The sequence below is a fragment of the Pantherophis guttatus genome, chromosome 1 (assembly GCF_059756535.1).
Source record: "Pantherophis guttatus breed Tessera chromosome 1, ASM5975653v1, whole genome shotgun sequence".
NCBI lineage: Eukaryota > Metazoa > Chordata > Lepidosauria > Squamata > Colubridae > Pantherophis > Pantherophis guttatus.
This window is the reverse complement of record NC_142063.1, coordinates 188,534,332-188,551,227: the sequence shown is the minus strand read 5'-3', so window position 1 is coordinate 188,551,227 and position 16,896 is coordinate 188,534,332. Positions and strand designations below refer to the sequence as shown.

The 16,896-nt window shown below is 34.6% G+C and overlaps 1 protein-coding gene across 7 annotated transcripts in view; it reads right to left on the bottom strand.

The window, feature by feature from the left end:
* The window catches only part of SUPT3H (SPT3 homolog, SAGA and STAGA complex component), a 263,150-nt gene that overhangs the window by 46,093 nt on the left and 200,161 nt on the right, over window positions 1-16,896 (bottom strand). For all 7 annotated transcript variants that reach the window (XM_034426773.2, XM_087882236.1, XM_087882238.1 and 4 more), the window contains 2 exons: window positions 14,585-14,770; window positions 11,916-12,023 (listed from right to left, as the gene is read on the bottom strand). In XM_034426773.2, coding sequence (XP_034282664.2) covers window positions 11,916-12,023; window positions 14,585-14,770 — 294 coding nt within the window. The remainder of the gene's footprint in view (window positions 1-11,915; window positions 12,024-14,584; window positions 14,771-16,896) is intronic.

Here is a 16,896-nt window from a genome sequence, read left to right as displayed (position 1 = left end):
CAATTTGCAATGCCGATCAATAACACCATGGCTGACACTGGTTTTTATCCTACCACTACAAATATTGATATTAATTTCAGAACTCTCGCTGATTTTAAAGAAAACTAGTAAAAAAATCAAGCACTTCCTTCAAGATATGAAACCTTCCCCATCTTAGTATTAGTTGTATATTTATAAAGTACTGTATTTTTCAGAGTATAAGACACACCGTAGTATAAGATGCACCTTAGTTTTTGGGGAGGAAAATAAGAAAAAAGCTGATTGGTGGGTGGATCGGCCTCCTGGAATACCCCCAATCAGCTGTTCTCAGAGGTGAATTTTAGCAACAGGTTTGTTGGTTGTGAGCTCTGTGCCTTGCTTTTTTTTCGGCCTCTGAAACTTCTGATACTCTGTTTCAGAAAAAACTTTTTTTTCTGCCTCTGAAAGCCTCTGAAACAGAGCTTCAGAAAAGAAGCTTTTTCTGAAGCTCTGTTTGGAGGCTTTTTTTCTGAAGCTTCGTTTCTGAGGCTTTTCTCAGCCTCTGAAACCTCTGTTTGAGAGGCTGGGTGGGGCTACATTCGGAGTATAAGACGCACCCAGATTTTCACCCTCTTTTTTGGGAGAAAAAAGTAGGTCTTATACTATGAAAAATACGGTAATGTACAACCTGCTCTTCTAGTAATTCTCTATCATTCTGAGTAAGTTAAAAATGAAAAACATACAATATATATCTATAGATGTAATTAAAGTATGTGAAAAAGCAACACAAAATAATAGATTAAAAACCATTAAACAAGACAAACCACAAGTAACTTCTCTTAAGATTTTCTTAAATTTCCTGCTGCAAATTGTCTCCTTCCATCAACCAGAAGATGATCAGTGGCTTTGCAACCTGCCAGAAGGCAATCACTACAGCAGCTCCTCTATTAAAGGTTTGGGTGGAGGTGGTATCTAGTTTCATCAGAGTATTCTTGCTCTTCACTTGGACTCATAGGACTTGAATTGAAAACTCCGATTCTCAGAGTTGCTCTATCAGTTCTGATAAAGGACTTACTCTGTGGACTGAGTCACAGACACCTAACCTATACATTATTATACCTGAGCAATTTAAATGTAAACTTTTGAACATCATCTTATACAGGCCCTTCACTTACAATAAGTCATTTAATGTTACAATGGCCTTGGAAAAAGTGACTTAGAAACCTATCCCCGAAGTTATGATCATCACATCACCTGGCTCACATTTATGATAGTTGCAGCATCTTGTGGTTCCATGATTGCAGGTTGCAATCTTCCCAACCTCCTCTGACATGCAAAGCAGTTAGGGAAGCTGGATTTGCTTGGAATCACTGTGTAATTCACTTAACTTCCATGGCATTTCCTTAATGAACACAGTGAATCACTTAACAACCATGGTAAAGGTGGTCACAAAAACAGGTTTGGTTATGCGATGATTCACTTAATTATTGGATTGCTTAGCGACCAAAATTCTGGTTCCAACTGTGTTTATCAACCAACCAGTAATATTATTTCTGTTCGCTTTTTTTTTTTTGCTTTGGAAATAATGACTAATAAATATAGCTTCCTTTAAATAATTTTAATAGCAGAATATGTTAAAAAAAACATATTCTAAATATTTTTAAAAAGTATATATGATGTAATGCATTTCTCTAATGGGCTGTGAAAATAACCTCCAGTCCTCAGGGAACTGGAGGAAAATGCAGAGCCAGGGCAATAAACAGACAAGAGATATCTCAGCCCAGAGAAGGCATGGATGTAGAGCATGTACCTCAGGAGGGACCCACCCTTGTTCTCTGGAATATGAAGGCATAGAAGAAGGTAGTTTTTATTACTGTAACTTACAATAAAGGCAATGTCAGTAAACATGGTTTTGGTTTTTTGGTTGGATTACCATGAAGAGCTGATAACTTCATCCAAACACACAAAGCCCACCTGTCAATTGTCACAAATTTCCCAGGACGACCATATTTTCAAATGTTCTGTTTCACACTAAAACTCAAGAAGCTTTCTATCACCTTTTTTTTTTTGACTGTATCCCCTAATGCTGGAAACGAGCTGTTCACACCCAATTAATGGTAAAGTCAATATAAGTAGATCAAGACTTCCTAAAAAGTATTTAATGGACACAATTTCATACAAGAATAGTTTAACACATAAGTTAATGTTAATTGACTTATGTGTCAATTAATTAATTGATAAATAATGAAATATTTTCCAAATTAACCTAATTTATAATTTATTTTATTGTCATTATATAACATTAAATATTTCAAAGTATTTTAAAAGAGCATTTTCACAAAATATTCCTTAATTGATAAAAAAATGGGAAAATAAGCTCTCTTGTAATTTCCTTTGGAAAAAAGGGGGGATTGTATAAGAGGATATTTTATAATATTTCAAAACAATGTAAAGTGATATTAAAAATGGCCTGGGAACCTTTCAATGTTATTATTTTTTTTTTTAATCAGGTAAGATTTTGGTAGTTAGTCAATTAGTTAATTCAACAACCTGGAAAGATACAATGACATTCAAAAACCCGGTGTATCCATTCTTGTAATTAAAATAGGTTGCTTAATGTGTTATGCTTGTAATAAACAAATAATCATGTAAAGATAACTTCATTAACAGATTTTCACAATTACTATTAATAAGTGCTTTCAGTTTTTTATATACAGTTATCATTGCTTTTAACTTTCTTTTCCTTCAGGCCAATTTTAATGGTTCTTCTAAGTTTCTTAGTTGACTGACTGCTTGTCTTCTAAGAAATTGGCCAGTTAACCTTTTAAAAGAACCTTTAAAATGTTTCTTTTATCAGGATGTTGAAGAAGTTGGAAGAACTTTTTCATGGCATCATTTCACAATAATTTAAATGATATTACTGTTGGGATAGGATAATGTTTTTTAGATGATGATGATGATGATGATGATACTAATTTATAAACTCTGCTTTGGTTTTTATTGTTTGCTTACGTATAAATGAATTCATGAGCAAAATAAAAATATCTTCCTGCAAAATATCCACAAAAGTTAGTTTGTATTTAAATGTATAATATTGAAAACTAATAAAATATTATTATTAAAAATAAATAAATAGAGCTGCTTCTCATCTCTGGTAATATGCCTGAACTTGATGTTCTAACGCAGATCTGAGAATATGCATTCTTTAGGTGGGTTTTTGGCACAGGAGAGGATAGCAAAAAGAAGGCATCAATATTTACTGAGCTCCTTCCTCATTATAAATAATACGGTTTTCATATGAGACTTGGGGCAGGCTACTGCTTATTTCTCTCTCTTCTACTTTTTAGGAATATCCAGTATAATATGGAAGGTTTTTTTAACTCTTAGATTTCCACTGAAATAAGCATGCTTAAAACAGCCTGAGGTAGGAGGAGCTTATTCATCTTAAGAGGCCATTTCTAGTGGAAGGGCTGGGCTTGTGACTCTGGAGAGAATAGACTCTGAACAGCTTTGTAGTATCAGCACTGTGAAAATACAAAGCTGCTTCTGGGGTTCCCACTTTGCCTCTACAGGAATATAAACAATACTGGGGCATAAAATAGTCAATTTGGTTAAAAAGGCAGTTAATACTGGTGGTATTTCTGGGAGCTTATAAGTGTAGCTTGGGCAATGATCAGAAGCAGCCATCACATAATAGTTATCTAGGTAGAGTCAATATGAATGCTCTTCCATAAGGAACATAGCTTGATCCCGCAGTTGGTACATTTCTTGCCTATTATTAGTTCTATTTCTATTTGACCAGCTCACTAAGGTCTAGGTAACTTAACCAACAACAACAGGAGCCAAAAAAATCACTTTTCCGCCTTGGCCAGATGAAATGATAAACTGAAAAGCAGAAGAAAATAACAGAAAATCAACAATAAAGATCAACTAAAACATTCCCAAAGAAAAACAGAATGAAAGACTGAAGTTAAGATCCTTGGGACTGGTGACTGCCAAAAGTCACAGGATAACATTTTCTGGAACAATGCTCTATACATGCACATATCTCCATATTTAGTGCACAGAAACATGAATTTTATTGTATCAGAATATTTTTAAGCTATAAACTCTTTGTCAATCTTTTGAAAACGACTCAATCAACTATTAAAAATATTGAACTTTTAAAATCATTGTCAAGGCAATAAAAGCTTCCATATTAATGTACAGATATGCATCCCTGGGTAATTCATCAAAATGCTTAGTTGTTTTAGAACAATTTTATTGCTGTTATTCAAAAGCTATCATTATTGTGTGCATAATGTATATAATTAAATCTATTTTCAAATTATTCCCCAGTTGAGTATTAAACTCAATTGCACTCTGCAAACATTGCTTTCAATAATGCTTGTTTTAAATATGTGGAGTTTCTAAAACTTATTTTAGAAATCCTGAATTCCTTTCAAAAAGAGGGGTTTTTACCAGTAAATTCCAAAGGAGTATCTTAAGCTATTTTTCAAGTGGTCATTTTTGGCATACTTTTGTATTCAATGTTGCATTTGAAAGAGGAAACAAGCAGAGAAGTTGATTTTTCTCATCCCATAAGCTCCTGTGTAAGTGGTTCAGCACTGACTTAGTGAGGACCAACAGTAGGAATGTGTCTTTATCCACAGGCAGCAAAAAATGTACCATCTCATCTTGGAGTAATTTATCCAATAAGATGATTTAGGGGACAGTTCAATGGCACCAGTTTTGGAAGGCCAAAGCAGAGAGAAGGAATATAAATCAAAGGTGACTGGCAGGTAAAGGATATATGCAGCAATCAGCCAAACCATGTGCACCCTGGCACAAATTCAACAAGATCATTTATAAAAATTTTAAGTCAGGAATACACAAAAGGGGGTCTGGTGCTAACTAAATCCACAGATAGATTACACGCCACTGAAATAAACACTTCCAGATGCTGGTGTACAAAAACCTTTCACAGAAAGAAATGTTTTCTTTCATAAATTTGAAGGGAGGAACCTCGGGTGAAGGGAGAGGAAAACAAGGGCTCCATACTGAGACCTGGTTTCCTACCGCTTTTACGGAACTAGTCATTTTTTTCCAAAATATAAAATGTGACACACAAAAAAACAATATGCTGAAATTCAGCTCTGACTATGTAAACTTCAATACAGCCATGTTTGGGTAGCAAAAAGAATATCTTTGAGTCTTTTATAAAGCACTTAATTTCGATGCAGCTCAACTGACAACACATGCTATATCTTACTGATGTTTGCCCTTAAGGACAACAGTGTTTCTTGAAGACTTTTACACACATACATCTCCCATATTCTATGTATAAGTGAAAAAATAATAATTATGCAAATTATATAAACAGAAACAAGGTTTTGAGGAGAGTAGAAGAATGTAAGTTGTTAAGAAAGACAGCCTAACATATCAAAGTATGAAAAGCCTCAATATTTTTGTGTAGTTTAAGATTAATACACCTTTAAATGAGACAAAGAAAATTACATTACACTGTGCTTTTTATTTTACATGTTGTTATATTTGATAAAATATATCCTCTTATATTTTATTACACTGAAGTAAAAGTGTATTATGACACATGTACTTATTTTTAAAATGTATTTTAATCAATAATACTTTTCCGAATTCATTTCCAATCATGAATCCAATCATGACAGAAATTATGCTGAGATTTTTGAACCTCAGTTGCAGAATCTTCCCACAATGTGGGAAGAAGAGAATCAACTCATATTGGAAAAAAGGTTTTTAGTCTTCCAGGTCAGGGACAGGAAAAATTTTTTCTAACAGGGGCTGATGTCATCAGAGGAGCAATGCCCAAGTTGCCTCTTTTATTTTGTGGGGAGCAGAGAAAGGCTTTTGGAGTACAACTTATTTTTTTAAAAGTAATTTTAAAAGTGTGACACTCATTGACATATTTCAATATGGACTTTTACCATCATGACTTGCAGGAACTATCAAAATGAAACTTGGGGAAGGCTGCACAACTTTATTAGTTGCATTAACAATATCCTTACTATCATCAGCTGTTAATATAACAGCTAATATTAACAGGAAAAATGATTTAAACCTAATAGTTCAAAAGAAATATAAGTGTGTTCAGATAAAGGAAAAGCAAGAAGATGGAACTGGCACTTTTTCAATCCCCTTGTAAGCATTTTGCATACATTCTGTATGCATTCACATATGCATTTTATGGCTATAAAATAAGTGTTTTTTTGAGGCCCAGAAGCAATTGCAGTAGGAAATGGCATCCAGCCAGCAGAGAAAACTGCCAACCCCAAAAGCAAGCAAAGGCAACAGTTTGGGTGGGAGAAAACTATTTAAGAAAAAAATAGCCAAAGCTAGAGTAAATGATACTGTGTTTCCCAGAAAATAAGACCCTGTCTTATATTTTTTTGAACCCTAAAGTAAATGCTTGGCCTTATTGCCATGAGCTCAAAAGCCCAATTGGTCTTATTATCAGGGGATGTCTTATTTGGGGGGAAACAGGGTAGTAGCTGGAGAAGATGAACTTCAATGTTAACACAATAAAAAAGATAAAAGAAGGAAAACAATTTGTTTTTCCTACATTCCTCAATATTCATGAGGCAGTCAGATTTTTTTAAAGTTAAAGTAGAAATATTTAATTTGGAAAATAATGTTGCATCAAGGGGGCATTAGAATACTTTTATCACAGCAATTTGCAGTCTAAATTTAAATAGCAAAATTTGGAATACATCAAGAAAGGTATCAAGGCATTTCTGTTTATGGTTTTGCACTAATTACATTCTTACTCATTTATATACTTTGCTCTATATTTATTTATATACTTTGTTTACAATGTCCTATGAAAGCATAATATTTTAAGAGAAGAAATACTATGTACCGTTATGTATTTTAAGAATACATTCAAAGCAGTTACCCATAATCCAGACACTCAGATACAAATCAGGGAAACAGTTTTTAAACATTCTATGACAATTTCAATTTTATATCAAGTAATATCAATAGATTTTACTCCATTCGCTTTTTTGAGTTTTTTAAATGCATCTAGTTGGCTTTTGTATGTAGGACTAGATCAACTACTCCTGTATTAGGAGTAGGTATACTGAACTCAAACAACATACGACAGTTTTAACTGAAAATTTTTAGTTTATGTTATCAAAATAATTAACCAATTGTGTTTAGCAACAATAATGACTACACAAACAATATTACATATTAAGTCCTAAACAGTGGAATTATACAAGATGAAAGGAGATCAAAAAAGTCCAAACATTCTATTATTATATGGTGTTACTGCAGTGCAATGTACATAATGAAATGTTACATTATCAAATTATGCTAAAAAGGCATCTCAGTTACAACTCAGCTCAACTCTGCCATATATAATTTTAAAATATGCATGAATATATAGAAACCTCCAAACAATGGCCTTAGATAAGCTAAACAAACATGATATATAATCTAATTATTTGTCTAGTTATTTTTCTTCTCTGTAATATAGCCTTTGAGAAACCTAAAAATGTCATTTATAGGAAATTATAACTGGTATACAGATATTCTGTCTCCCACTTACTAAGTGATATTTGATATTGAGCTAATTAGAAATGCTGTTGGTGACACTATATATTCTCCAAACTCTAGCCAATGAATGAATCCCCATAGATATACTTTGGCCTTTTTGAAAAGCCAATTGTCTATTTTTTTCCCGTTTACCCAATTTAAGTACCATTTTCAAGCAGTTGGTTTCAGCACCAAATCAAAACTGGCTACATCTGAAACACACCCATATTGGCACAAAAATAGCCTTTTCAGCAATATTTTGTTTCAAATAATAATGGAGGTGAATACCTGGAATGACAGAATATTGAATTCGTAAGAATCAACAATAATTGGGGATTGTTATTTTTGAAAAACCTGGCTGCTCTTTTTTTGCTTGTAAAATTCATATAGCATTATAGACAGGATGATGGTGATGTCCTTTAATTTGCTTTCCGTGGTGGCCATCTGCACATGGCAAAGTGTTTGTGTGTCCTGATATACCACCTACAACAAGCTATTTTTCAACTTTATTTAAAGGCCCACTGAGGAAATAATGCAGACCATGAGTATGATTAGTTCTGCTCAAAAATAGTTATCACAGGAACAACATAGTGAGGTTTATTATGCACAGCAACCTTTAGTTTTCCTATTTTGTTTTACCTCTTGAATTGAACAGATATGAAATTCAAACTAGGGCAAATGGTCAATAAAGAAAGTATTTGGCAAATGGAGAAACCTACATATTTCTTTTAAAATAATTTTCCTCACATAGCATCAAATTATTTCCAGTTGAGAATGCCAATTTATTTTTTTATTTTGTTAAAGACACCTGTTGACTTAATGCAATAACAGCTTCATAACCTCAAAAAAACTCATGATTTTCCATATTTTAACGTTTCAGCATAAAGCAATATTATATTTTGACTTTTGTATTGTCAGCACAGGTGAGTTTATCTTAAATTACCAACATGTATGGAAGAAAGAAAGAAAGAACTGTATCTACAAATGACATAGTTGTATACTTTAAGTGAAGATACACAATAGAGCAGGGATTTCAAACTCATGGTCCGCGGGCCGGATGCGTCATGTGCTGGCCATGGCCACCCCCAGTTTAGCAAAGAGAAAAAAAGTCCCGATATATCACATGACGATGTGAGTTTGACACCTCTGCTATAGAGTGTCAGCAAAGGGAAGAAACATAGAAACATAATCTGTAATTATGTATGCACTGAAATGATGTTAATTGCATTACTTTTAATGATTTAATTTTGCTGTATTAGCTTCCTTGATTGGCAACACAGTAAAATTTAAAAGCTAATTCTTCTGCATCAATTTTCTATTTGCATTATAGATAACAAATTGTTAACTGGCAAAGCAGTTAACAAAGGCAGTGGAGACACTAATCTCTGGACATTAGTTCAAATGCAAAAAATAACAACAACATTTTTTTTTTCAATTTGACTTATATGCCGCCCTTCTCCGGAGACTCAGGGCGGCTTACAATGTGCTCAGCAATAGCCTTCATTCCTTTGTATATTTATACAAAGTCAGCTTATTGCCCCCACAACTGGGTCCTCAATTTACCTACCTTAGAAAGGATGGAAGGCTGAGTCAACCTTGAGCCTTGGCGAGATTCGAACCTGCAGTAATTGCAGGCAGCTGGTCTTAATAACCAGCTTAATAACAGGGTGCCTTAGACCACTGTACTACCAAGGCTCTTTTGGGTAAATTCCCTATTGAAACACTCTGATTATATTTTAAACAAATATCTCTGAGTGCAGAGATAATGGGGAAGACTCTTGCAGTAGATCCCTTGAAACACACCTATGCTATGAGATCACCCATAGAAATACCAACCCAGAAACAAGAAGAGGGACTTCACAAACATTATAACATCTTTCTCAACCTTTCCCATCCCCCAAAACTGTACTCTAAAGTGACTAAGACTATACATGTATTGGTGTGGACTTAAAACTTAAAGCTTAGAATTTATAAATTGGTATTCGATATCAAACTATTAATTGCTATATTGCACATTATTCCATGATTAATTTCCTCCATACACTAAACCAGTGGAAATTGTCCTAGAGTCATCTTCTATCTTGAAACATATTGTCTGTTGTGTGACTTTTCCACAGAATACCCTGATCCTTATACATCAATCCAAATGAGGTCTGAGAAGAGGTGAATTGTTACAACTTAACTTGTCCACTATAGGCAGCACTAGAGTCATATCCACACATCCCCTAGCTATCTGTATCAAGCTTTTCAATTCTGTCCAGTCAAGAAAGTTAGGTTCCATTGAATTCAACTTAATATAGCAGTCCTCACCCCCAGTCCGTGGCCCATTACTGGGCTGCAGCCCAATGGGACCCGGACATGCAAGTGGCAGGAAGGAAGTGCATGAAGCTCCATTTGTGTAAGCAGCTATCCTCTCTCCCTCCACTCCACCCCCATCGGTCCATGGAGTTGGAAAGATTGGGGACCACTGACTTAATGGATCTATAATAGGTTAGATCCTTTTAGGATTTGGGGCAAGAACTGACAGAGAAAGTTTTTATCACTCTGTCTAGCATGTAATTCTATAATATATATAAAATAAATATTAGAATAGGTTATTTTAGATAATGAGCCAAAATGTTTTAAAAATAAACGGGGTGGGGGGGTGGGGGGGGTCAAAAGAGGTGCACACATCACATAGCAATCTTTGTTCCCTCAGTATTTTTTAGCTGCTTTCCTCTTCCTTTTCCCTAGAAGCTACTAAGCTTAAGAGCCGCGGCAGTGCAGTGGTTAGAATGCAGTACTGCAGGCTGCGTCTGCTGATCACCGGTTGCCAGCAGTTTGGCAGTTCAGGTCTCACTGGCTTAACCTTTCATCCTTCCAAGGTTGGTAAAATGAGGACCCAGATTGTGGGGGGCAATATGGTGACTCTGTAAACTGCTTAGAGAGGGCTGTAAAGCACTGTGAAGCTGTATATAAGTCTAAGTGCTATTGTTATTGCTACTACCCCAATTTTTCACAAAAGATCTCCCCTTTATATAATGTAATATTATTGGATGAAGTCATTTTATCTAAGAAATACATTTCAAGTTTCTGAATATGGCATATTTATTATTTATTTAAATACTGAAATCCCAATTTTCCAATAATGTGTGTATGTTGAAAAGATTAAATCTTGGTCTAGATTAGAGTCCCTCTCCTAGCAGCTACCTAGGTGCTGCTGCTACCTACCTGCTGCTCATAAACAAATTAAGATTTTTTTTTAATAATCCCTTCTTCCTCAATAGCCACCTTTGTTATTTCCTAATAGGATTGTATAGAGTATTTTTAAAAAGTGTGATTCACATTACTGTTGGTAAAGCATCTCTCCTCAACATAACTGAAATCCAGTGTAGTATAGTGTTCTGGTGTTGCACTAGCAGTGGTACCCATTTACCCCCATTAATAGGAATTCACTGGGAGCCTTTGGATCAGCCACCAGCCCAACCTAGGGACAAACATTTGTTCCTTAAATATGAATTAATACATACTATTATTTGATATTTATTTGTTATATTTATATCCCATCTTTCCTTTAGGAGCCCCAGATTGATTCACAAAATAACACTGTTACAAGATCTAAAACGATGCTTTCATTTTCACTGTTTATTTAATTTATATCCCTTTTTAATTTTTTTGTTAAATAACTCAATGGGGTGAATATACTTAATACTCCTTCTTCTTCTTATTTTACCCACAACAACCCTATGAGTGGGTTGGGCTGAAAGAGAGTGACTAGTTAGCTTCAAGTCATACAAGATGAGTAAAATTATAAAGATGAGTTAATAATAGTATCAGAATTGGAACAGATCAGTAATAGACTGTAATATTGACAAACACCAGGGAAACATTTTTGGGCATTCTTCTCACACCATTCTTAGAGCCTTTATAAATGGAAATGCTTTGAATATTTAAAAAGAAATAGATAATTTTAAATACAACTTTATACTTATGTGGAACTAAGATACTTTTTCAATTACATGTAAAGATACTTCTTTAAGTACATTATCATCCTGTAAATGGTTTATGAAGTCTAAGTCATTAAGAACCTTTAAATGTATGACTTAAGGAATAAATCTTCGTTAGAAGATTGACCAATCCACTAATTTTAGAATATTTAAACTGTTTAAAGTTGACATTTAGGAGTACTCCAAACAAAAATATTTAATCATTAAAAATATTTAAAACAAAAATTATCTTCCTTTGCCCTAAATGAAAGAAAAATATTGTTTCATTCCCCCAAAGAATTATTCCAGTTTTAAAGAAAACTAGAGTTGCCACAATTGCACTCAACAATTCCAAGGCGTCTTCATTTGACCACTTGAAAATCAAACTTCTCTAAGGTTATAAATATAACTTCTTAAATCTTTTTTATTACATACTGTGTAAGGGGAAAGGGGTCCAATCTTGTGGCCGTAGCGTCGAATGGCCTCTCTGATGTGGGCAGGCTGGATGGCATCACTCTGGGCTTCTGCACAAGCTGCAGTACTCTGCAGCAACAACATCAACAACAACAAAGCACATTCATTGTTATTAAGACGAAAACATAATACAAGCACACACTGTGAATTAATTAACAAAATTGACCTTTGTAGAATTTGCTTATTTCTTTTGAAGAGACAATCATAGTCACACCATTCACATTGAAATAAAACTAAACTTCCATAAACAGAGCAAAAAGGAAATTTATCCTAGAAGATAAAATTTACTTATACAATACAGGAAGAATAGGAAGAATAGCATTTTCCTAGGGGCGGGGGTGTGTGTTGGAAGCAACCAACATTAAAACCTTAAGTCCACAGAGAATTTAAGAGGAACCTTTGTGCCTCAACTGGGGCTTAGAATGGGATCACCAGATTGACCACTTCTGATATTACTAAAAGCCGAGCTTTTTCTTTAGGTCAAGAAAATAAAAGCATTCATTGTTTGGTATGATTAACTCTAGCAAAATTCTTCTGATTTTCCTAAAGGGTAGTCTTTTATTTCCCCTACATGCAATTTTGTAAAAATTATACATGTGAAGCTTTCTTAGTAAGTCAAGTGATACCAGTGCTTAGATTTGCCACTTTACTCATATTATGTGATTCAGTGTGTAAAGTGGATTTGCAATGCTTTCAATGATTGCTGAAATGCCCAATGTGTGATGAGAAAATCTTTTCTAATAGTGCTAGGGATTCCTAGCTAAATGAGATCTCAAATGAGATCTCAATTTGTGCTTGCAGTAGTGCTGCCACAAAAATCTCTCCCTCCCTCCCTCTCTCTCTCTCTCTTTCTCTCTCTCTCTCTCTCTCTCTCTGTGTGTGTGTGTGTGTGTGTGTGTGTGTTCTGACAGATGGCCTAATTTATGTTTGCATCTATAATATCACATTATATACCTATGGTGCCAAGCTAACATACATTTATTCTGCTCAAAGACTACTACCATTTTCCAGAAGAGGCTTTGTTGAGCAATATTTACTATCAGACACAGACTACTTATCTATGATTCTGGCATTTACATAGTACAGATAATCCTCGATTTACAACAGTTTGTTAACCACCGTCCAAAGTTACAACAGCAATGGAAAAAGTGACTTATGACTGTTTTTCACACTTACGACCATTACAGCATCCCCCAGGTCAAGCGATCAAAATTCACTTGGCAACTAACTCTTATTTATGATGATGGAAGTGCCCCTGGGTCATGCATTCATCTTTTGTGACCTTCTGACAAGCAAAGTCAAATGGGAAGACAGATTCACTTAACAACCATATTAGAAACTTAACTGCAATGATTTACTTAAAAACTGTTGCAAGAAAGGTTGTACAATGGGGCAAAATTCACTTAACCGTCTCGCTTAGCAACATAAATTTTGGGTTCAATTTTGGACATAAGTCAAGGACTACCTGTATTTCAATTTCAATCAACATTTTTCTCAGGCTAGAAATGTTGAGAAATCATTTCTAACAATCCAAAACTTATTTCATTTATTAATCTTATTTATTTTATTTATACGTTCATGTATTATTTTGTTATCATTTTAAATCTTAATTTAGGCTAATTTTACATTTGAATGTAAAATTAGTCTAAACTGAGATTTAAAATAATAACAATACATGAAGGGGTAAATTTGAATGACTAGAAGTTTTTTAATGGATTTGGAAAAATATAATCTATCCAAAATGAATCTTCATGGGAAAATTATTCCAAAATTGCAGTATAATAAGGAAATTGATCTCGTTGGAGCATAGTCACAAGATCACCTAAAATGGCTGTCAGATCTCATATAAACAAATCGTAACTTCCAAAGCAACTTAAATTTCCATATGCATTCCATTCCAATTTCCATTTGGCAACATATATTTGGCAGCACAAAAATGAAACATGCTGGGGATTAATTGATTGATTGGTTTTTAATCAAATGCCAACAGCTTTGGGTAGCTTACAAACAGTTAGCAACAGAAAGAAGGCAAACATTAAAAAGACAAGCATGATAAAGAGGAAAAGGAGAATTATAAACTTTCCATTGTCATTAGCTGAGCCTCACATAATCCTACTCTAGCTATGCCTTAGTTTGATAGTTTTTCTTTATTTGATTCATATTCCACCTTTCTATTCAGACTAGATTCCCAAGGCAACTTATATCTCAAAACAATCACACACAAAGATAAAAATTATTATACTTCAATGAAACAGGAATGTGTAGCTACCTGGATTCAAAGGAGAAATATGCTTCAGAGGGGACACTGATGTCCTAGCTATACCTGTCAGTATCTCCATAAAAGAAGGCAGAAATTGAAGGGAGGAAGTATCTGATAAGCAGGTCATCTTCAGAAGGACCTTTCCTTTAGGTATTATGATTCAGACAGATCCTTAACAGTTACTCCCAAGCATCATACTGAGTGTCTGACTAGATGATCTGCAAATCTCTTCAATACTTGTTTATTAGATTTCACCTGACACTTAAGCATACTGAAAGACCTGCACACTGTACAGATAAGCTTTTCCGGAGGACAGAATACACATTTGGAGGAGCTGAAATATTTGATTGTCTCCTTTGTTTTAACTTACTTTCTTTTTCTTTCGCTGTTTGACTTTGGAAGTATCTTGTCCAGTGCTGCCATTCCCCAAGGTCCCAGACTGAATTTTCCCAAGATACTGCAGGCCTATTGATGGCAGGGTGGGTGTTGGTGGTGGAGTATTATCAGGTGAGTCTGGATTACTTTTCATACTTGCAGCCTGCCCTAAAATATGCATCTAAAAAAGATAAAATTATTCCTTCACCTATTTTCTCTGAATACATATGCCAATCGGTTCCATGTTTTAATGGTAGAAGATGAACATGATCAGAAACTGAAGCATTCCAACAATTGCAACATTTCTTTCTGGAGTTGTTCCTTCCCAACCCTCCCTACCTCCAAGAAGGATCCAGTAAAGATAAGTTTCTGTGCTTCATAGAGATTATACTTGATTAAGTTTCACTGCTGAATCCAAATGTATTCTAATATATATCCTAAATCATACAATTTATCCAAATCTTTCTGGTGGAAGTCTAATAGTACTCAATATATACAATTGTATTCCATAAATATATTTTCAGAAGATGTTCACTATCCCTCCAACCAGGTCTTCCATTTCTAAGATAAAATGGCAACCATAAGTAAATGTAGGCATCGACTCTAGGAGATTACTGTATTATAGCAAATAATAATAATAATTTCACTATTTTTATAATATTATAATAATAATTGGAACATCTTACATCCTGTGATGATATCTATAACACCACAAAACATTAGCATCTGCCTATTCCAGGTCTTTGGGAAGTACTCGATAGATGGGACAAAAATGCCAAATACAGTATGAACATCTGGTTCATTATGTAATGAACCATAATTTTATTTTTGAAAAAACTCTGCTTTGGGACTATCTATATCTAGAGAAATTGCCTTAATAATTCTTAGGTCCTTGATTAGGATCTCTATTATTACATTTTCACTAGTTTTTGACTGTAAATCTACTTACAGATTACCCATATAACAATAATAGTTTTAAAAGAAGTTGCATGGTTTGATTTTTCTTCTCAATCTATTGCAAGAGATTCCTTTGCAATAAAATAAGTGTCAGTCTTTGAGGTATATCAATTCTGAAACTAAAGTTGTGAATGCTAATACAAGTTTTATTATAAAGTTATAGTAACAGAATCTTGCAAGACTGAATGTGCTCCTCACCCCCAAACACACACACTTTATCTATTTGAGAACTAGAGGTCATGTCTAAGATGGTTTCTCAGGTTAAATGGCTGCAGTTTCTTCCTTCTGTTCCTCAAGGCTATTTCTAGCTCCCTTTACTGTAGGCATTAGCCACATATAGCCCTGACACTTCGTATTTCTATGTACAAGTACTAGAGTGGGCCCAGGAGGAAGAAAAAAAATGCTCACCTCTGCAAAGGAGCGATTGAATAAATGTTTTAGCATATATAGTTAGTTCCAATAGAAGAGAATATCTGCAGTTGAGCGCTGAACTGCGGAGTCCTTGGTGTCTCTGAGCTTAATTGTTTGTTTGCAGACATTTCATTTCCTGACTAGGTAATGTCATCAGTTAATTCCTCTCTATAGGTTCATCTATATGCAGAAAGGTGTGGTGGGCGCCTTTTCAGGAAAAGTGATTTAGACCCCTTAGAGCTTCCATAAAAATTCCTATTGAAATTTAAGTCCTCGTGATGAAACATAAAGCAAATCAATAAATTATACACTATATTCTGTAAGCTCCTGGAGCACCCGGGAACTGCCAGAGGACTGGAAAAGAGCTAATGTAGTTCCCATATTCAAAAAAGGAAAAAAAATAGATCCAGGAAACTACAGACCCATCAGCCTGACCTCAATACCAAGGAAGATTCTGGAAAAGATAATCAAGCAACGAATCAGCAAACACCTAGAAGCAAACAAAGTAATAACCAAAAGCCAACATGGGTTTGTCAAAAACAGATCATGCCAGACTAATCTTATTGCATTCTTTGACAAAGTGACAAAACTAGTAGACCAGAGAAATGCTGTCGATATAATTTACTTGGACTTCAGTAAGACATTTGACAAAGTAGACCATAACCTACTACTTGATAAAATAGAAAAATGTGGGTTAGACAGCATCACCACCAGATGGATTCATAACTGGCTGACCAAACACACTCAATGTGTAGTCGTCAATGGAACTGCATCTACATGGAGGGAAGTATGCAGTGGGGTACCCCAAAGCTCTGTTTTAGGCCCAGTACTCTTCAACATCTTCATCAATGATTTGGACGAGGGGATAGATGGGGAACTCATCAAATTTGCAGATGACACCAAGCTAGCAGGAATAGCCAACACTCCGGAAGATAGGCT